This window comes from Dromiciops gliroides, chromosome 2 (assembly GCF_019393635.1).
Source record: "Dromiciops gliroides isolate mDroGli1 chromosome 2, mDroGli1.pri, whole genome shotgun sequence".
Taxonomy (NCBI): domain Eukaryota; kingdom Metazoa; phylum Chordata; class Mammalia; order Microbiotheria; family Microbiotheriidae; genus Dromiciops; species Dromiciops gliroides.
The window spans coordinates 663,054,636-663,077,863 of record NC_057862.1 but is presented as its reverse complement, the minus strand read 5'-3'; the positions used below and the strand labels follow the sequence as shown (position 1 = coordinate 663,077,863).

Sequence of the window (23,228 nt, the reverse complement as noted above, 5' to 3'; positions counted from 1 at the left end):
TTGTAAATTATGAGCTAAGTAACTTAGCAATGATTACATGGAGGACCAATAGATGAGATGACAGCACTATATTTGCTTGTTATAAAAATAACTAATAGCATTTATACTGCTTTAATCTTGGGAACTGTATGGGTATAAATATCCCTTCTTTTCTGTGGCTCAAATTCTGGGTCGTAGAACTGAGACCAGCTTTATTGTGCGAAAAGATCCCTCTCTCAATAAACATATTTTCTTTTTGCTTGGAGACTTTGGGTTTTTGTCTAACACTGCAACTTAGAAATTATTGCAATGGTGTATAATGACTTCCTGGTTCAGCTTACTTCACTCTTCATCTAGTTCTTCCCAGGATTTTCTGAAACCAATGTCCTCATCATTTCTTAGAGTGGTATTCCATCACAATCATATACAACAACTTGTTCAGCCTTTTGCCAAGTGATAGTCATCCCTTAAATTTCCAATTCTTTACCACCACAAAAGAGCTTTTATAAAATATTTTTGTACATATATGTCCCCTTCTGTTTTCTTTGATCCTTTTGGGATACAGTGGTATCGTTAGGTCAAAACGTATGTAGTCTTATAACCCTTTGGACATAGTTACAAACTATCCTGGTTGAACGGGTTCTGAATTGTGCATTTTTCACATCCCATTCAGAATGTCATTTTCCTTTCCTGTCATAGTAGCCAACCTAATATTGAGGTGGTAGTACAGAATTTTATTAATTTGCATTTCTCTAATCAGTAGTGATTTTGAGCATTTTTTCAAATGCCTAAGGATAGCTTTGCTTTTTTTCTTCTGTACACTCCATTTGTATCCCTTGAACATAATGAGAATCTTATTCATCTTTTCATTTATGTCGGGTATTAAAGGACAATGCATTTGACTACCTTAAGATAGTCATAGTTACTCCCACCATTTAACTACACTTCACTGAATTTCTTCACTTTAATATTTATATCACTGAGCACAAATCATATCTCATGAATATCAGCATAGGCCCTTGTGATGCTGTTTTATTTAATGAGATTACAAATATTCAGGGTTCACAGGTGTCACCCTGATGAATATGTACAGAAGTAGCATGAGCAACATCAGGAACACAGCTCAGAACATGATACAAGCAAAGTCAAAAATTCTTTATGTCTCACCAGGCTCATGAGATGACAAAGAGGTCATCCATAAGCTTATTGCATGCCATTTGTCCAGGGATCGAAGTTATTATCAAGGCTCTGTCAACACCACTCCCCCTCAGGACCCTCTGGCTCAGCCACAATAACCTCTCCCTCCCTGAAGGCCAATGGGAAGACAACACCAAATCTTTGCCCCTTTAGAAGCTTCTGCAGAAATAATGGATTACCTCTGCCTATGGAGGCTAAATAAGGACTCTCTGAACTGCATCTAGGGATTCAGAATCACAGTCTAGTCAGCTTGGAGATGTTCCCACACTTCTTATATTCATGAGGAAGCTGTTTACTATGAATTCTCTGATGGACATAAAATAGTGTCCTCATTTTAAAGGCCTTTGAAGCCACATGCATTACACTCAAAAGATTTCTCTCCAGAATGAATTATCTGACATTCAGTAAGATCTACATTTAGGAAGAAGGAATTCCCTCATAGAGTCCATTCATGTTTTCTCTCCAGTATGAATTCTTTGAAGTTGAGTAAGATCTGTGTTGTTTTGGAGGGCCTTCACACAATCCTCACATTCATAAAGAATTTTTCCACTATGAATTCCCCAATGGAATCTAAGTTGTATCTACTTCCTAAAGGCCTTCCAATATTCACTACATTCATAAGGTTTTTCTCCATATGAATTCTCTGATGTAGAATAAAAGCTGAGTTGTAGAGAAAAACCTTCCCACACTACTCAGATTCATAAAGAATGTCTCTGGTTTGAATTTCTGATGTATAGTAGGTTCCAACTCCTGAAGGTCTCTAAACATTGACTACAGTCAAAATGTTTCTCTCCCATGAGTGTTCTGATACACAGTGAATTGTGCCTTCCTCCAGAAGGCTTTCCCATATCCACTAGATTCATAAGATTTCTCTCCAGTATGAATTCAGTAATTTTTAATAAGATCAGAGTTGTGATAAGTCTCTGATAGACATAAAGTCAAACCTTCAGTCTAAATGTCTTCCCACATGCATTACACTCTTAGGGCTTCTTTTGTGCATGAATTCTTTGATGTTGAATAAGTACTGAGTTAGAAGGGAAAGTCTTCCCACACTCCTTACATGTATAAACACCCTTTCCAGTATGAGTTCTCTGATGCACAGTAAGTAGTTTTTTACTTTTGAATGCCAATGCACATTCACTACATGGATAAGGTTTCTCTCTAGTATGAATTCTTTGATGTAGACTAAATGTTGAATTGTAGGGAAAAGTCTTTCCACACTCCTTACATTGATACAGATTCTCTCCAGTATGAATTTTCTGATGCACGGTAAGTTCTGCCCTCCTCTTGAAGGCCTTCTGACATTCACTACATTCATAAGGTTTCTCTCCAGTATGAATTCTCTGATGCACAGTAAGATATTCCTTCCCTTTATAGACCTTCCCACATAAACTACATTTGTAAGGTTTCTCTCCAGTATGTATTCTTTGATGACGAAAAAGTTCCGAGTTATAGGGGAAAGTCTTCCCACACTCCTTACATGTATAAAGACCCTTTCCAGTATGAATTCTTTGATGCACAGTAAGATGTGACCTCTTCCTGAAGGCCTTCCCACATTCACTACATGCATAAGGTTTTTCTCCAGTATGAATTCTTTGATGTACAATAAATGATGAGTCATACAGGAATGTCTTCCCACACTCCTTACATGTAGGAAGACCTTTTCCTGTATGAATTCTCTGATGCACTATAAGATGTGCATTCCTCTTGAAGGACTTCCCGCATTCACTACATATATAAGGTCTCTCCCCCGTATGAATTCTCTGATGCACTTTAAGTGGTGCCTCCCACCTGAAGGCTTTCCCACAATCACTACATTTATAAGTTTTCTCTCTAGTATGAGTTATTTGAAGCTGAATAAGATCTGAGCTGCACTCAAACTCTTTACATTCATAAGTAATCTCTCCAGTGTGAATTCTCTGATGAAGTGTAAATTGTGTCCTACTCCTGAAAAACTTTCCACATTCATTACATTCATAAAGTTTCTCTATACTATGAATTCTCTGATGTTCAAAAAGTTCTGAGTTGAAGAAAGTCTTCCCATATTCATTATATTCTTGAGGAATTTGTGGATTATGAATTCTCTGATGGACACAAAGTGTTATCTTCTGTCTAAAGGCCTTCCCACATACACTACATTCAAAAGGTTTCTCTCCAGTATGAATTCTCTGATGTCGAGTAAAATTTGCCTTTATATTGAAAGCCTTCCCACATATATTACATTCATAAGGTTTCTCTCCAGTATGAATTCTTTGATGTCGAATAAGTTCTGAGTTCCACTGGAAAGCCTTTCCACACTCTTTACATTCATAAAAAAACTCTCCACTATGAATTTTTTGATGCACAGCAAGATGTCGTTTGCTCCGAAAGGCCTTCCCATATTCACTGCATTCATAAGGTTTTTCTCCAGTAAATTCTTTGCTCTCTTAAAAAAAAAAGAAAAAGGAACTTATTAACTTTGTCTTTTCTTTCCCTTCCCAAAGTTCTTAGTTGCTCATATTTAGGGCATTCTCTTGCCTTCCCATTTGGGAAGGCTAGTCTCACGGGTTTTTCACTAAGGATCACAATCTATCTTATTTGAAAGTGTGATGACTCAAAGGTAACATATGGAAATGAACTGACTTAGAATGAAATTATCTGGAAGGAATTATAAGCCTTCATTGTACTGTAAATGGCTTACATTTGAATGGGATAAGAAAATGAAAAACTATCTATTAAAAGTAGAAGATTTTTGAAAACTTATAAATCTATCCATACCATCCTAGATGAATATAGGAAAGGAAAAGACAGAATAGAAAGAAAAAGGAGAATTGACAAGTTTAGGTTAAGGAGGAAAGACAGAGAAAGGAAGTAAACAGAGTAAAGAAGTATGATGAAAGGGAGTCATATAAAATAATTACTGTCATAAATTTCCTCTAAAAAGTTAACATATCTACTTTATAAGGAATTGATTAAAAATTTAAAAGTAACAAGAAAGTAATTTTTATAAGAGAAATTATTATTAATTACCTCAAACTTTACTCAAACTCTAATAATCAAAGAAGTAAAATTGAAAACAATTTGGAAATATCTAATAGCTGTTAGATTAACAAAAATAAATTAGAAGGATAACCAATTTGGGCAGTTATGCTGAAATAGGTACTTATTAAGTTTCTGCTGCCATTTTCCTGAAAAGTAACATAGCAAAAAAAAAAAAAAAAGTAACATAGCATTTCAGCTAGAGACTCTTCAAACCCTGTGACCCAATTATCCCACTATTAGGTCTCCATCCTCAAAATGTTATTGAAAGTGTTTTGGGGGAGACTTGTGCCCTGGATCGGGGGGCTAACTTACCCAAAGAATTGGGTAAGAGTGCCAAACAATATACTAGATTAGACCCATTAGATTCTAGAGATGCACATTTCATTTCTACTCATTTTGTTCACCAATCCTTGCCAGAAATATGGAAATATTTTGAAAGGCAGTGTCCATGTTTGGAATGCCCCAAGTACAGACAGAATTAAAGAAATAGCAACATATACTTATGAAGGAAAGGAGAGAGACAAAAGGGATAGACAGAGCATTTTAGCTCCATTACAGGAGACCATGAGGCAGTGCAGTCAGGCAGTTGAGAATCGCCAGACCCTGAAATCCTCAGCCCTCTTGTGCCAGTCCATTCACCTCCCCAAAATAATGAACTTCATGTAACCCTTAGGGTTAGGGACATTTGTGATTTTACTTGTTAATGGATGGATGGAAATTATATAATAATGAATTTAAATTTGTCATCTACTAGCTATGTGATTGTAATTACATCTGGCAATTAATTCATACCTTTTGCTGTCATCATTATCCTCAGTTGTTTAATCCATATGAGCCTTGGATTATGGGAACTTACCATTTGAGACATTAATTGCCTTTATTCTGAGTTATCAGATCCTGCACAGTCAAGATGCCATCTGTCCATGAGAGGAATACATGCAAGAGGAGGCACTGAACTGTCACAGAATGGGAGACACGCATGAAGCACAGATACTACACTGCCTTGGGAAAGGCCAAGAGAACAGCCATTGGCAAGAGCTGAGGTTGGATTCTCTTGGTTTAATTCCCGCCCCCCCACCAAGCACTGGACAGCCGGGCTATGCCATCTCATTCTATGCCTGAATTAGATTCCCCCTCCTATATGCCTGATGCCATGGACGTCTCAATCTCATGCATCTAATCAAGGCTGACTCAGTTTCCCCTCAACATGCTATACTACATTGGCTGTCTACAGAGTCACAAAGTTTGGCAATGCTCATTTCTCTTACTTTTCTGTTCTTTTATGGTAACCCCATAATTATCTTGGATGTCATGAGAAACAGTGTTGAATTTGTCCTTGGCATCTGTTACCAGTTGTATTAGATTCCTTAATTCCTCATAATGGCATGATGATAATTATGCAGATGATACAAAAAGTGATGAAACTAAGATATAAATCCTTTTCTTAAGTAACATTACAATTGTCTGGTATACCAGTATAATTTATGGACTCTTTTGCAAGTAACTTAAGGCATCCACTTTTGTTAAGAAGTTATTATAGCTGTGTGACCCTGGAAAGTCACTTAACCCCAATTGCCTCACCAAAATAAAAGAATTATAAGGGGTAGCTAGATGGCGCATTGGATAGAGCACCGGCCCTGGATTCAGGAGTACCTGAGTTCAAATCCAGCCTCAGACACTTGACACTTACTAGCTGTGTGAACTTGGGCAAGTCACTTAACCCCAACCATATCACCAAAAAAAAAAAAAAAGAAAAAGAAAAGAAAAGAAAAAAAAAGAAGTTATTATAACTGAAATTAATCTGACAACTTTTATACTACACCTTTGTAACGATTGGAATAACGCCACCTGCTGGAGACTTACTGTAGAAGAGTTCTGCCCATGAAGCTAAGGTCTTTGAGGGCAAGACCAGGAGTCTTTTCTTTGGCGTCAGGAAGTGACGCAGGCTAGTGGGAGGAGGAAGGAAGAGACTGGCGCTCGCTCTGAGACTCTTTCCTCGGGACTCTGGTGGAGAAGGGAGCTAGAAATGCGCTCTCCCTTTAATAGATAGAAATCTAGGCCTTTCTCTCTCTCTTTATCAAATTCTTATTCTCCTTAATAAATGCTTAAAAGTCTAACTCTTGCTAAAGCTTATAATTTATTGGCGACCACTCATTAGATATTTTAGACAGTTTAGCTAGAATTTTAGCCCTTAACACCATCTCAATTTATTCTCCAGAGGGGAGTATGTAGTAATATTAAGTTTTAGAAAATGTTTCAATTTTTGTTTTTATTATGTGTTTCATGTTTAACAACTGGTAAATAATTGTAAAATCTCTAAAAAGATTCTGAATCTCCTTAGACATATGTTTCTGAGAATTCTCATTGTTTGATTTGGTTATTGCCAAAGCTATTTAAAGTTGTGTTAAGATCAATTTTGTAGGAAATTTTCCAGCTGAGGAGACTTTCTAGCTGATCATCAGTATCTGAAACACCTGAGAGACTTTTCTACAACCACAACTGAGACCATGCCCAGAAGCCAGAGCCACAATCCAGATGATATCCCAAGAATCATCTGAGAAAAGACTTCCAAAGACTTACTTTTTTACTTTTTTTTTTTGTGGGGCAATTGGGGCTAAGTGACTTGCCCAGGGTCACACAGCTAGTAAGTGTTAAGTGTCTGAGGCTGGATTTGAACTCAGGTATTCCTGAATCCAGGGCCAGTGCTCTATCCACTGCACCACCTAGCTGCCCTTCCAAAGACTTAAATGGACATTTTCCTATTTTCCTTTTCCCATTGCATACACTATTTGTAATATTCACCTGCTAAAGGGGACTGCCCCCTATAGTCATTAAAAAGTACCTGTAATATGATTGCTTTATTTAAGGAAACTATGTTTCTTAATGAAGTACAGGAATGTCTGTAAGAAAAAAATGGGCTTTTGCCAACCCCAAAAGGCCCCAGATTGATTTGGACTGATTGGATTGACTGAGAGTAATTGACTTCATTGATTAACTCACTTAAAGGTAATCCAATTGAAGCCACATCTGCTTGCCTTTGAAGAGGATATTGTTCTCAGCTCACCTCAACACTTAACCACCTACAAGGCCAGTGAACCAATATATTTGGGTGATGCTAGCCTATTAGCTTGAAGCAGTGTGTGAGGACAGCCTCTTCCGAGGACACAGGACAGGGCTTTATCACTGACAGTTGGTCTCTCAAACAGCTGGTGGTGGAAGAAGAATCAGGCAAAAATGAAATGCTAGGGTAGAGATAGGCTTTTTCTTTTTTTTCTTTTTTTTTTTGTTTTTGTTTTTTGGTTAGGCAATTGGGGTTAAGTGACTTGCCCAGGGTCACACAGCCAGTAAGTGTTAAGTGTCTGAGGCCGGATCCGAACTCAGGTACTCCTGACTCCAGGGCCAGTGCTCTATCCACTGCGCCATCTAGCTGCCCCAGAGATAGGCTTTTTCTTAACTGTTCATAACCACTGAGTGAAGGATCCCACTACTAGGTAAAAACTTCACTGAAAGAAAACAAAAATCTCTCTCAAAAATATTCACACCAATTTTTTCTGAAATTGAACATTGCAGAAACAGATACATTCATGGACATAGTTATGGTAAACAAATCCTATCATGTGAACATAGCACTGTGCCTATAGAAATAAAATTTCAGAACATAAAAAAAGGGATCATATATAACATGACAAACTGAAGACAGGGGAATTAGGTTATGATTAATTGCTTTAAAACATACCAGCAGCAAAGCAACACAATCATAAACAAAACAGAAGAAAAAACCAGGAGATTCAGAAGAAAAAAGTGATATTAATAGTTTAAGTAATGTACATATTTTAGCATAAATAATGAATGGATGGAAGTGAGCATAAAGAATGGCCGCATAAGATAAGACAATCTTCAAAGAACAGAACAAAAATACCTACCCTGTACTGAAGCAACAACTCTCTTTGAGAGGGGAGGTACATTTGAGTAAACAGAGGCATAAAATGTAAATTCTTAAAAAAAAAAAAAAAAAACCTCAGCTCTTTCATCAGGACCAAGCTTGAAGACCACCTAGTTCAACATTTTCTAAGAATTTTGACCAAGAATGATCTACAGATCTGTAGTTGACAGAGAGTCATCTGCAGGGTTTTTATGTAGTCACCTGGACAGCTGCTTCCTGGCATATCTGTCTCTGGCTTCCAAGATGTTTCCTTTCTTCCCATCTGAGAGATCACATCTCGTTTGGAAACTGCAAATCCTGCTCATTGAAAAGGAAAAAGTGCTTATAATGGTAATTTAAGAATTCTATCTAAAACCCAATGATGTAATTATTCCACCCTACTACCAGTAGAGAGGTGTGAGAATGAAGGTGCAGAATGTATATTATATGAAAAAGGGCAATGGCTGTTAGCTGACTTTGCCTGAAATTTTTAACTTTTTTGTGTGTGGAGTGCTCAATAGCCTGGTTGAGGAGAGAAGTAGGATTTTCTTTTAGGTGGAAAGGAGGGAAGGAGAACTGACATGAACTAAAACATCCATAAAATTTAATAAAGGAAATCAAAACGAGCTTATGCTCCTTTTTGGGAAAAAGAAAAGTAGAGAAAAACATCCATAAAATTTAATAAAGGAAATCAAAACAAGTTTATGCTCCTTTTTGGGAAAAAGAAAAGTACAGAGGCTAGGAAGACCTCAATGATGGTACCAAATGACCACTGAAGATAGTTTATAGTGTAGGGGAATGGGTTACAGAGTAGGACTTGGGAAAAAGAGAACACTGCACACACTCCCTGCTTAGACAATGGGAACACTTTGAGTACGAGACAATACCTCCACTGGAATTAAACAGAAAATCTTGAATGTGAAGTAACACAGAGGGTCTAGGACAATAACAAATCAACAACTGTTTCCATTCACACCATGAAAGACCTTTTCCCCTGCAAACATGAAGCCCAAGTAATCTGTCTCTTGGCTACAAAAGGAGAAAGGACAATTTCTTTTGTATGCCAAGGAAGAACTCCTGAAATCTTGAAAGTCTCCATACATATATCAAAAGACTCCAAAGGAGGAGCTGTTCTTACCCAAAGAGACCAGGTTGCTATAGTTCTCCAACATCACGTCCCTGTACAAGTTTTTCTGAGATGGGTTCAAATGTGCCCACTCCTCCTGGGTGAATTCCACAGCCACATCCTGGAATGTCACTGATTCCTGAAACACCAAAAATAGCTGAGCTACCCAGATAGAGTTCTCACTGTTAGGAAGTTTGAATGTAAAGTTCTTGGCAGTATGGGTTGTTTCATTCATTTCTGTGATGCACAGTACAGTGCCTGGTACACAGCAGGCATTCAAACAATTCATCTCACCATTACATTGTAAGCTCCTTGAGGGCAGGGTCTGTTTTTGCCTCCCTTGGTATCCTCACACTTAACATAGTGCCCGGCACATAGTAGGTGCTTAATTAACACACTATTTTAGTGATTCCAATAACATTAACTTTAAAAGCTGTACCCATGGCTCCTACTTCTGCCCTCTAAGCTCAAGTAGTACTATGCCTAAGAATCCTTTTCCCTTTGCTGAAATAAAACAATGAAAATGAAATAATGAACCATAGCTCTCATGTGGCACCTGAGTGCTTATTTGTAGGCTAAACATTTGCAGATCTTTTGAGCAGTCACCATGATCTCTTTTGTTAAAGAATGCATTAAAAAATGCAGTAGTAAATGACACTAGTAATGTAGTGTTTGATAAACCCAAAGACTCCAGTTTCTGGGATAGGAACTCAGTATTTGACAAAAACTGCTGGGAAAACTGGAAGATAGTATGGCAGAAATTAGGCACAGACCAACATCTTACACCTTATACTAAAATAAGGTCAAAATGGATACACGATTTAGACATAAGAGGTGATACCATAGGTAAATTAGGAGAGAAAGGAATAGTGTACCTATCAGACCTTTGGAAAGGAAAACAGTTTTTGACCAAACAAGAGATAGAGTATATTATAAAATGCAAAATGGATGATTTTGATTACATTAAATTAAAAAATTTTTGTACAAACAGAAGCAATGCATCCAAAATTAGAAGGGAGGCAGAAAACTGGGAAACAATTTTTTAGGCCAGTACTTCTGATAAAGGCCTCATCTCTAAAATATATAGGCAACTAAATCAAATTTATAAGAACCCAAGTCATTCCCCAATTGAGAAATGGTCAAAGGATATGAACAGGCAGTTTTCTGATGAAGAAACCAAAGCTATCTATTCCCATATGAAAAAATGCTCTAAATCTCTAATGATTAGAGAGATGCAAATAAAAACAACTCTGAGGTACCACCTGACACCTATCAGATTGGCTAAAATGACAAAAAAGGAAAATAATAAATGTTGGAGAAGCTGTGGGAAAATTGGAACACTAATGCATTGTTGGTGGAGCTGTGAGCTGATCCAACCATTTTGGAGAGCAATTTGGAATTATGCCCAAAGGGAGATAAAGCTGTGCATACCCTTTGATCCAGCAATCCCACTTTTGGGTCTTTTTCCCAAAGAAATCATGGAAAGGGGAAAGGGACCCACATGTACAAAAATATTTATAGCTGCTCTTTATGTGGTAGCAAGGAATTGGAAGTTGAGGGGTTGCCCATCAATTGGGGAATGGCTGGACAAGTTGTGGTATATGAATACAATGGAATACTATTGTGCTGTAAGAAATGATGAGCAGGAGTTCAGAGAAACCTGGAGGGTCTTGCATGAGCTGATGATGAGTGAGATGAGCAGAACCAGAAGAACATTGTACACAGTATCATCAACATTGAGTGTTGATCTACTGTGATGGACTATATTCTTCTCACCAATGCAATGGTACAGAAGAGTTCCAGGGAACTCGTGATAGAAGAGGATCTCCAAATCCAAGAAAAAAAAAAACAAAACAAAAGAACTGTGGAGTATAGATGTTGATTGAACCATACTATTTCTTTTGTTTTGGGTGCTGGTTTTTTTTTTTTTCTATTTTGAGGTTTTGTATTACTGCTCTGATTTTTTCTCTTATAACAGGATTAATGCAGAAATAGGATTAATGTTATGTGTATTTATATGTGTGTGTATAGATATATATATCTATCTATCTATATGTATATGTATATAGATATATAGATATAACCTATATCAGATTACCTGCTGTCTAGGGGTTGGGGGGGAGGGAGGGGAGGGAGGGAGAAAAATTTGAAATTGTAAAGCTTGTATAAACAAAAGTTGAGAACTATCTTTACATGTAACGGGAAAAATAAAATACCGTATATGTTAAAAAAATTTAAAAAATAAAATAAAATAACCACAAAAAAACCCAACCCATATATTTAATTTTCCCCCAATTGCATGTAAAAACAACTATTAAGGGAATTCCAGTCCCATGATGGAGGGCTTAGGGAATGCTTTTGGGGGGGGGGGAGGCAATGAGGGTTAAGTGACTTGCCCAGGGTCACACAGCTAGTAAGTATCAAGTGTCTGAGGCTGGATTTGAACTCAGGTCCTCTTGAATCCAGGGCCAGTGCTTTATCCATGGAGCCACCTAGTTGCCCCCAATGGAATGCTTTAAAGCCCTCCTGAACTGCTTGTAATCTTTTTTCCTTGATGTGGGAGTCTTAATTTTGCAATCTTTCAGCAGCTGCTCAGTAGATTCATTCAATTTAGATTTTACCCTCTGCTTTTAGAATATCAGGGCAGTTTTCTTGATAATTTCTCTCTTTTGGATCATGGCTTGCAGGTAGTCCAATAATTCTTAAATTATCTCTCTTGCATCTATTTTCCAGGTCACTTGTTTTTCCAAGAAAATATTGGACATTTCTGATATTTTTTATTCTTTTAACTTTGTTTCACTGCTTCTTGATAGCTCATGGAATTATTAACTCCACTTGCCCAATTCTAATTTTTCAGACTTGGTTTCTTCTTTGACCTTTTGTAACTCCTTTTTGATTTGGTCATTTCAACTTTTAAAGGAAATAGTTTATTCAGGGAATTTTTCTACCTCCTTTCTCATTTGGCCAATTCTGCTTCTTAAGACCTTTTTCTCTTCTATGGATTTTGGTATCACCTATCCTGTTTAGCCAAATATGGTTTTTTAAGGGTTATTTTCCTCAGTATTTTCTAGTACTTCCTTTACCAAACTGCTGACATTTAAAACTATTTCCTTCTAGCCTTCTCATTTCTTTTCCAAATTTTTTTCCTCTAGCCCTCTTATTTGATGTTTAAAATCTGCTTCTGAGCTCTTCCTTTTGGCTTCAGACTAATTTTCTTCTTCTGAATTTGTCTTTTGATCTTCCATGTCACCATACTAACTTTCTATGATTAAGTTCTTTTTGTGGTTCTTGTTTGTTTGCTCATTTTCCCAGCCTCTTTCTTGACTTTAAATTCTGTTAAAGTGGGGCTCCACCCAAGGGTCTAAGGGGTACTGTCCCAAGCTTCATGGTTTTTTGGGTAGTTATTCTCAGAGGTAGTTCTGTGGAGTCTGTAAATTTTTAGTTCTTCCAAGGTGGTACTCCCTATGGAGAGGTGTGTTTACTACTCTCTTGACCTGTGCTCTCATCTGTAAGTGACCACAAGTAATCTTTACCACCACTGAACTGAGACCACGACCCTCTTCTCCTGTAAGTGCAAGCTTTGGTGTGTGAGTGCTTCTCCTTCTCCTAGGACTGTACCATGGGAATAGGACCCAGAACCATGTATGGGCAGTACAACAGAATTATCTACCCCTGCTAGCAAAGGGCCTCCTCCTTATGACAAGTTGTCAGACCCCTCACTTTACCATCTGTGGGTTGAGAGCTCCAGAAGCTGACATTGCCACTGCTGATAGAGTTGCCTCCAAGGGCACCTCCTGGTTTACTGGGTACTGGTTCTACCAGGGACTCACACTCATTTCTTTTCCAATTCTGTACTCTAGTCCTCTACAGAAGTGCTACTCTAGGTGGGAAACTTCTCACTATTTCTTGGGAAAATGCACACAACTTTCCAAATCCTGAGAAAAAAGTTAGGAAATTAGGAAAAAAAGCTACTCATCAATTGCCATAAAGATGTGGCTTTTTGAAGGAATCTAATCAGGCTGAAAGCAAGAATAGGAAATGTCAATACACAGAGTGAAAGATAAAGGGAAAATCTCCTGGGCAACTGACATAAGATCATGAAGTAGACATCTGGACATAATCTGATCAGACAAGCCCCTTTGTACCTGTCCAAAGGGGTATAGCATATTATAAGTGTGTGTTTATGGTCTTGTCTGCTACTAAGTCATTCTTACAAATAAAATATATACTGACAAGCTTATATGCACAATATGTTTACACAAATCCTGTAAGGGATGTTTCAAGAAATATCTAGTATTGGAATCAAAACGACTCCTTAAATTGACAGTCTCAACATGTGATTCTTTGTAGTTTTCTTAACATTGCCAGGATAGAAGAATGCTATACAATTTGAATATTAGTCAATCGAGTTCATGAACATTTTCCAGGGTTTCAATACCCACAATAAACTACAATTCTTTGTAACTACTAGTAAACCTAATATTTATTATTTATCAAACATTTTTTGGATAGCCTGTAAAAAATATGAAAAATGCTGGTAGCACAAGAGAGCAAGAGCCACTCCCAAAGTCAAACAATAAAGAGAGGCAGTTCTAAGAAGAAAAGCAAGCTATCAAGAAACATATGAAGAGGGGCAGCTAGGTGGCGCAGTGGATAAAGCACCAGCCTTGGATTCAGGAGTACCTGAGTTCAAATCTGGCCTCAGACACTTGACTTACTAGCTGTGTGACCCTGGGCAAGTCACTTAACCCCCATTGCCCAGCAAAAAAAAAAAAAAAAAGAAAGAAAGAAAGAAACATATGAAGAGCATGCCTATTCATTAATGGGTTTGTTGAGGCTATTGGGGGTTAAGTGACTTGCCCAGGGTCACACAGCTAGTAATCTGAGGCAAGATTTGAACTCAGGTCCTCCTGAATCTAGGGCTGGTACTTTATCCACTGTGCCACCTAGCTGCCCCCATGCCTCTTCATTAATAAGAGAAATGCACATTGAAAAGAATCTTTCATACTGTCTCACAACCCCTCAAACTAGCAAGGTGACAGAAAAAGAAAATTTTGGAGAGATTTCAGATAAATAAGCATTTTAAGGTACTGCTGTTGGATTTGTGAATTAATAGAATAATAAATCCATTTCAAGAAGCAATGTGGAACTATGCCCCACAAAGTACTGATTGGTGAGCACCCTTCGAACTAGGTATAGAACTACTAGGTCTATACACCCAAAGACATTAAAAACAAAGACAGGAAAAGAACTCATAGGCACAAAAGTATTTCTAGCCCTCTCTTTTCTTATAACAAAGAACTAGGGAGGCCAGCTAGGTTGGTGCAATGGATAAAGCACCAGCCCTGGATTCAGGAGGACCTGAGTTCAAATCCGGCCACAAACACTTACCACTTACTAGCTGTGTGAGCCTGGACAAGTCACTTAACCCTCACTGCCCCACAAAACAAAACAAGACAAAAAACTAGAAACAAAGATATTCCTCCACTGGAGTGTGTGTGTGTGTGTGTGTGTGTGTTTGTCTGTGTGTGTATTCTTTCTCCTATAAACCACTTCATGATTCAAGCTTGCTCTCCCACTACTCTTTTCTCTTACACTATAAAAGCCCTTCCTTCCTTACACAACAATTTTCCCATTCTTCTCTTTCCTTTTCTTTCAGTGCATTCTTCCTTCTCACTGCACTCCCTTTTTTACAGTCATCCAAACATAAGTGACTTATATCGAAGCCCTTTTTCTATGAAGTATCCTAACTGCCATAATTATCATAGTTCATCTTCCTATAGAGGAGAATAAACAATTTCTCTTTCATATTCACCTTTTTATGCTTCTCTTGAGGCTTTTGTTTTAATGTCAAATTTCCTATTCAGTTCTGCTCTTTAAATCACAATGCCTGAAAGTCCTCCATTTCATTAAATATCCTTCTGTTTCTCCATAAGGATTATACTCTCACTTGTGCTGGGTAGGTTATTTTGGTTTAATCCTAGCTCCTTTGCCTTTCAAAATATAAAATTCGAAGGCCTCCAAGCCTTTGCCATGTCAGCTGCTAAATCATAGGTGAGCCTAACTGTAGTTCCATGATATTTAAATGATTTCTTGGTCTTCTTGAAGTATTTTCTCCTTGACCTGTGAGCTCTGTAATTTGGCTATAATATCCTTGAGAGTTTTCATTTTGGTTATTTCTTTTAGGGGAGGTAATGAATGGTCAGAAAAAAACCTGAATTTTATGAAGAAAACCAAAATATAACAGGATGGAGGGAAAAACATACTAATTATAACTGTCAAAGGGACTGGGATGAATTCACACATAAGACAGAAGGGGATAGCAGAATGGCCTGGAAACCAGAATCCAACATGCATTGTTTACAAAAATCATACCAGTCACAGAAAGACAGTTAAAATGGGAATGGTGCAGCATCAATTACACTTCCGTTGAAGTATAAAAGGCAGCAAAACCAATCAAGATGTCAGACAGAAGAAAACCAAAAATAGACCCAACTGAAATAGATATTCAGAGGAAAGAAATCCTGCTGAAAGGTACCAGAGAAAATGAAGTAATCCCAATACTAAACATTTATGCACCAAACTGCATAGCATGCCAATTCTTAAAGGAAAAGTTCATTAGCTATAGAAGATAACAGATAACAAAACTGTTCTGGGGGGGGGACACCTCAAATTGCCATTCTCTAACCCCCATAAATTGAAGTATAAAATAAACAAGGAAGAAATGAAGGAAATGAATCACATTTTAGAAAGTTAGATATCATAGATATCTGGAGAAAACTGAATGAAAACAGAAAGGAACATTCATTTTTCTCATCACCTTTATAAAAGCAAAAACTCAAGGCACCATTTTCAGTCCACAATGCAATTAAAATCACTTTCAATAAAGAGCACTGGAGATAAAGCTTAAAAATTAATTGGAAACTAAATAACTGAATAAAAACAAAAAAAAGGAAGGTCAAAAAAGAAATCAAAGAAAGGTCCAATAATTTCATTTATGATAACGACAACACTGAGACAACACAGCCAAATTTGTGGGATGCAGTCAAAGTAGTAAATGAGAAAAAATTCTAATGCTAAACTTTATATCACTAAAATAAAGAGCAGATTAATGCATTGGTTAGAAAACTAAAAATAAATTTTAAATCTCCACTTAAATACCAAAAGAAAATATTTTGAAAAGATTAATAACACCAAGAGCTGCTTTAACAAACAAACAAAAAAAGGCAAAAAAATTAATTAAAAAGATCAAACATTGGTTGATCTGATTTTGGAAAAAACAAACAAACAAAAAAAATAAACCCCAATTTAACAATCTCAAAAATGAAAAAGGTAAATACACTAATAATGAAGATGATATGAAAGGAATCAATTATTAGGAGGTATTTTGCACAATTACATTGAAATAAAATTGATGATCTAAGAAAAATGGAAGAATTTTTCAAAAATATACATTGACAGAACACCCAGTCCAACTCACATGGGAAAAGGGTCTCCATAATAATATGAATAATGATTTTTTTTAAAAAGCCACTGAGAGATTAACAATGAAATAGAATACTTACATAACCTAATGGTATAAAACAAAATATAAGTCAAAAATAAGCTCCCTAAGAGAAAAACCACAGGACTAGATAGATTTACCAGTGAATTGAACCAAACTTTTAGAGGACAAATAATTCCAATATTATGTAAACTATTTTGTAAAAATAGGTAAAAGACAATCCCACAGCCCCACAGGATTAATGATGAAGCATGCTATCTGCCTCCACAGAAAAAACTGATATTGATTTAACACGGACTGAAGCATTCTGCTTTTTACTTTCATTTTTTTCTTTTATTTGAGGCTTCTTATACAAATGACTAACGGAAATATTTTATATAATTGGACATATATAATGTATATCTGCTTACGGCTTTAGGGAGGGGGAAGGGCAGAGAAGGGTAAAATTTGAAACTTTAAATAAAAATGCTAATAAATAAAAAAAATTAAAAATAGGTAAAGCAAGAATACTGTCAAATTCCTTTTAGGACAGAAAATAGTGCCGATACCTAAACCAGAGAGAGCAAAAACACAGAAAGAAAATTATGGACTGATTTCCTAATGACTACTGATGCAAAAATGTTAACTAAAATACTAGTAAGGAGGGTACCAAAATATATCAAAAAGGTCATACACTATGAGAAGCCTGTATTTATACCAGAAGAGTAGGGATGGTTCAATATTAGGAGAACTATAAGCATAACTCACTATAGCAATAACAACAACATACTACACTATGCTTATAGCAACAGATTCAAAAAGAGCTTTTGAGAAAATACAATGCCCTTTCCTACTAAAAAAATAAAAACCACTACAAAGCACAGGAATAAATGCAGTTTTTTCTGTAAAAGATAGGTAACATCTATCTAAAACCAAAAGCAAGCTATAACTTAAATGGGGATATAAGCACAAAGACTTCCCAGTAAGATCAGGGGTACAGCATGGGTATCTGTCATCACATTAGTATTCAATGTTATAATAGAAATGCTAGTTATGAGGGGGCAGAGCCAACATGGCAGCTTAACATTTTCCACCAAACAACTTTAAAATGATGCCTCAAATCAAATATCCGAATAGAACAACCAACAAAAGGTTGGATGAGATATTTTTCAAGCCTAAAACAATTCAGAAAGTCAACAGTGACAACAGCACAACAGGTAGGTCATGGAGGCAGTTACAATAATGGAAGTAGCATTAGCAGCAGCAGTAGCTGCTTTGGAAGCTCTCAGATCACAGACATTAAGAGGTCTGGGCTGCTGAGCAGAAAGAAATTTCAAGGGACCCTTTCCTGCCACTGTATGTAGCTCTTGCTTCCTGGAATCCATAGTGTCCATACACAGTTCTGGGTCACAGTTCAGAGTGAAGGGAGGACTTATGGTTAGTCACAAGAGAGCAGAGGCCCTCATTGCAGTTCCAAAGTGAGGAGAAGCAGCAGTACTTACAACCACAGGGGAGTAAAACACCTGCTCATAGTTCCATGGCTAAGAAGAACACTATCTTTGTGGCTGCAAGATAACAGGAGCCCTTTCCAGGTAAAATACAGAGTGCAGTCCAAGAAAACATTGACCACACCACTCTGCATCACACCACCTTGGAAGTGCTGAAACCTTATAGACACCCCCCCACCCCCCCAACTAGGTCTGATAACAGAAGTACAAAAATGTCTCTCCAACCCCAGGGGAACAAAGCCCACCTAAAGTTTAAAGTAAAGAAATGGGCTGAAAAACAGCAAAAACAAAGGGCTTGACCACAAATACCTACCATGGACCCAGAGTCAACAACAATTCCTGAAAGAGTTAGAGAGGTTAAGAGTGGTACAGGAAAAACGGGAAAAAAATGAGTGGGGGCAGCTAGATGGCACAGTGGATAAAGCACTGGCCCTGGATTCAGGAGTATCTGAGTTCAAATCTGACCTCAGACACTTGACACTTACTGGCTGTGTGACCTTGGGCAAGTCACTTAACTCCCATTGCCCCACAAAACAACCAAACAAAAAACAACAAAAAAATAAGAGTGATACAAGAAAATGATGAAAAAAGAATTAATGGGGGCAGATAGGTGGTGCAGTGGATAAAGCACTGGCCCTGGATTCAGGAGGACCTGAGTTCAAATCTGGCCTCAAACACTCGACACTTACCAGCTGTGTGACTCTGGGCAAGTCACTTAACCCTCATTGCCCTGTAAAAAAACAACAACCAAAAAACCGTACACACACAAAAAAAGAATTAACAGCTTAACTAAAGAAGGCACTAACAATTCTAATGCTCCTTCTGTCCCTCCTCCCTACATCCAGTAAGCAGTCAATTATTGCTTGTACATGTGCAATTATATATAGCATTTCCATATTGCTCATTTTGTCTAAGAAGGCTCAAATTTAAAAAAAAAACTGAAAGAAAAAAAAAGCAGGTAAGGAGATGAATAGAATTTTAGAAATCTTAGCTATGATACAGTTCTGGAGAAAACAGAAAAGGAACAGAAAAGAGTATACCCTTTTCTCAAGTTACGCACCTTCACAAAAATTGAAAATATATTAGCCATATTAGCCAGACAAATACAGAAAAGCAGAAATATGAGCCACATCATTTTCAGATCATACTGCAATGAATATCAACTTCAATAAAGGACCTTTGAAACACAGATTAAAAATTAAAGGAAAGGGGCAGCTAGGTGGCGCAGTGGATAAAAGCACTGGCCCTGGATTCAGGAGGACCTGAGTTCAAATCCAGCCTCAGACACTTGACACTAGCTGTCATCATAATTCTCAAAAAATGATAGAAACAATCACGACTTTGATGAAAGAGAATGAAAATGAGACAAAACCAAATTGTGTGGGATGTAGCCAAAGCAGTATTTACAGAACAACTTCAAATCTAAATGCTTACATGAAAAAAAGCATAGAAAGAGCAGATCAATGAATAATAGGGAGTGTAATTTTTAAAACTGGAAAAAAATTAAAATTCCCAATTAAGACAATCAAGACAAAAGATCAATAAACTTTAAAAACCAGGGAGAGGGGCAGCTAGATGGCGCAGTGGTTAGAGCACCGACCCTGGATTCAGGAGTACCTGAGTTCAAATCCGGCCTCAGACATTTAACACTTACTAGCTGTGTGACCCTGGGCAAGTCACTTAACCCCAACTGCCTCACTAAAAAACCCAAAACCCTGGGAGAACAGAAACAGAGGGAAAAAAGCAACAAAACCATTTTTCCTAATAAATATCATGGTCAAATTTTAAAGAATATATTAGCAGGAGTTTCCAAGAATGTATCATAAATATGCACTGGTTGGTTGGTACCAGGAATGCAAAGCAGGTTTAATATCAGGAAAACTATAAGAATAACTGACCGTGTCAATAACAAAAACATCAAAAATCACATATTCATATCAATAGATGTAGAAAAAGCTTTTGAAAAATACAACACTCATGCCCACTATAAAACATTAGAAAGCACAGGAATAAATGGAGCTTTCCTTAATAGGGTTAGTAGTATCTATCCAAAATCAAGACCAAGCATTATCTGTAATGGAGATAAACCAGAAGCTTTCCCAAAAAGATGGCCATCATCAACCCTTTTAGTCACGCTTAAAGCAAGGATGGCCATTAGGAATGCTTTTCTTCAATACTGTCCAAGAAATGCTACCTATAGCACTACAATGAGAAAAAGAAATTGAAATAAGGCAACAAGGAAACAATGATCACACTTGGTAGGCAATATGATGGTATACTTACAAGAACTCTGGTGAATCAATTAAAAGACAACTTGAAACAAAATTGTAGGATATGAAATAAGCCCACATAAAACATCAGCATTTCTATACATTACCAACAAAACCCAGCATCAACAGATAGAAGGAGAAATTGCATTTAAAATAACTGCAGACAGCATAAAATACAGAGGAGTCTCTCTGCCTAGACATACCCAGGAACTAGATGGACACAATTACAAAACACTTTTCACACAAATAAAGACAGAATTAAAGAACTGGAGAAATATTAATTCCTCGTGGCTAAGTGGACAATTCCAACTAAATTAATTTACTTATTCAGTGCCACACCAATCAAACTACCAAAGAATTTTTCTATACACCTAGGAAAAATAAGAAAATTTATCAGGAAGAACAAAAGGTGAACTATATTAAGGGTATTAATAAAAAAAAAAAAACTGCAAGAAAGGCATTCTAACAGTACCAGATTTCAAACAGTATTAAAAGGCAGTAATCTTCAAAACAATCTGGTGAGGGCAAAGAAATAGTGGTTCATCTATAGAATAGATTAGGTACTCAAAATGCAGAAGTAACTGACCATAACTATCTAGTGGTTCAAAAACCCAAGGATAAAAGCTTTGGGTGCAAGAAGTCACCATTTGATAAAAACTACTGGGAAAACTGCAAAGCAATCTGCCGAAAACTAGGCATAGACCAATATCGCAAAAAGTATACCAAGATACGGTCAACTAGGGCACATGATTATAACATGAAGGATAATATCATGAGTAAAGAAGGAAGAACTTAACTGTCATATTTCTGAGTAAGAGAAGAAGTTATGACCAAAGAAGACATACAAAGGATCACAGAAGGTAATATGCATAATTGTGATCACATGAAATTAATGTCTTTGCAAAAACAAAACCAGTAGAGCCAAAATATAAAGGCAAACTAGAAAATGGATAAAAGATTTTATGCCAAAATTCTCTTATAAAGTCTTCATTTCTCAAATATGTATGGAACTCAGGTAAACTTATAAAAAAAAATTGCCCAATTGAAAATGCTTGGAAAAACTTGTATGAACTGAGGCAAAGAAAACTGAGCAGAAGCAGGAGAACATTCAGTACAGTGACAGCACACTGATCGGCTGTGAAAGACTTATCTACTCTGATCCATACAAAGATCCATGAAAATTCTGAAGGATACAGGATGAAAAATGAAGACAACTGAGGAACTCTTTCCTGCAGATTAAAGCATTTTTGTCCACTGTGCAATGTAGCTAATATGGACATTTTTGAATTTTGTGAATGCATAATGTGTACTTGCCTGCATTCTCAATGGATGGTGGAGGGACTGGAGGGAGGGAAAGAATTTAGAACCCCAAATTTTTAAATGTCTTAAAAATCAAAGTAAAGGGAAGGTAATTTCTTTGTAAAGGGAGAATAAATAGATGACTTCTGATTTATCTTTTAGCACTAAATAGATCATTCATTCTGTGATGCCCACAGTTTCTAGGGCTGTCTACCACAAAGAAATGTATCCAATGGTCTTCAAAGTGACAGGCTATCTCAGAAAAGCAGCAGTCCCCACTCACCCTTCCAGGCCTGGTTGTCAGGAGCACAGGAGCCATTCCCTTGCGCAGTGAAAGCACCTACTGGGGAAGAGCAGAGGCCACAAGAGGCCAAGGTTCTGGAGAAGAAAGGAGAATCATGAGAAGCCCAGCTCAAGCTCTCTGGGTCCCCTACTCAGAGGCTAGAAATTCTCACTTCTCCACTGGGGGGGAGATGGGGGGGGCTGGTGTGGGGCGGTGGAGGGGGGCGGGGGAAGAAGCAGCAAGAAACACTCCTTTCTCTGCTGGAGGTGACTGGTCTTTGGGAGACCATCCCCTTAGAGAGAAACCAGGAGGACAGACAGACAGAGGGCCCTGATGGCTCGGCCAGCAGAGGAGGCTTCCTGGAAGAAGTGGTACCCAGGAGGCGATCTGCAGCGAGAGGAGGATGCTGCGAGGGAGGGACAAGGCGACAGGGAAGTCTGGGCACCGACACAGAGGTGACACTTTCAGGAAAGGGAGCGCCCGGGTCACCAGCAGCATCAGAGGAGGCTTCCCGGAGGAGGTGACAGCCAGGAGGATGCGGGGAGGAGGAGAAGCCCTAGTGAAAGCGGGGCCAGGACCAGACGTGGAGCAGGAATGGAAGGACTAAGGCCTGACTGGGCTCTGGAGTTCAGGGCCTTGGGAGGCTGGATTGGAATCCGGCTCCGCCTCCACAGCCCGCCGGCCCGCCCCCACCCCATGGCCGCCCTCTGCTTATGGGTGGCCCTCAAGGGCTTCCTTCCTTCTCTGGGGGACGCTGCTCCCGTTCTTTCCGTGCTCCCCAATGAGACCCCCATGCTCCGACCCCGCCGCACCCCAGGAGCCGATCTCCAGGTGCGCTGGGCCCGCGGTCCGATCCCACTCACCCACGTGGCAGGTGGAGGAGATTAGGAAGAGGAAGTGACCACATGTAAGCAGGAAAGGGAGGAAAGAGAACCGGCGGAAGTGACGTCAAAACTGATTTATCTCCTCTTTGGAAAATGCCCCCATATGTACAAGTCCTCCTGGGAATGGTAGTCCGTAGGCTTGGCTTGTCCTGCGCATGCCTGATGCTCGGCCGCTCCCGGCCTGGAACGCAATCCTTCACCGCCCCTCCTGCCCCTTCCTGCCTTGGAGCCCCTCCCCCTGCTCCTGCCCTTCCCT

The 23,228-nt window shown here is 38.2% G+C and overlaps 1 protein-coding gene across 4 annotated transcripts; it reads right to left on the bottom strand.

The window, feature by feature from the left end:
* Nucleotides 1–993: 993 nt before the first annotated feature.
* Nucleotides 994–23,002, bottom strand: LOC122741070 (zinc finger protein 420-like). 4 transcript variants are annotated; one of them, XM_043984143.1, is made up of 5 exons: nt 22,952–22,997; nt 22,089–22,183; nt 9,258–9,384; nt 8,342–8,437; nt 994–3,601 (listed from the first exon to the last, which is right to left on the bottom strand). In XM_043984143.1, the coding sequence occupies exons 2-5, from the start codon at nt 22,122–22,124 to the stop codon at nt 2,157–2,159; spliced, it is 1,704 nt and encodes a 567-aa protein (XP_043840078.1). In that variant the 5' UTR covers nt 22,125–22,183; nt 22,952–22,997; the 3' UTR covers nt 994–2,156. The 4 variants fall into 4 exon arrangements, with proteins under 4 accessions (XP_043840078.1, XP_043840077.1, XP_043840079.1 ...); XM_043984142.1 differs by having other exon boundaries at nt 22,901–22,982; XM_043984144.1 differs by lacking the exon at nt 9,258–9,384 and having other exon boundaries at nt 22,952–23,002.
* Nucleotides 23,003–23,228: the final 226 nt, after the last annotated feature.

Bases quoted from the DNA above. Each gene is read 5' to 3' on its own strand.
- LOC122741070 (XM_043984143.1), bottom strand. From the start codon at position 22,124: ATGGCTCCTGTGCTCCTGACAACCAGGCCTGGAAGG. The intron at 9,385-22,088 runs GTGAGTGGGGAC...TTGGTGTTTCAG, and splicing joins TGACAACCAGGCCTGGAAGG to GAATCAGTGACATTCCAGGA. The intron at 8,438-9,257 runs GTAAGAACAGCT...TTCAATGAGCAG, and splicing joins TAGCAACCTGGTCTCTTTGG to GATTTGCAGTTTCCAAACGA.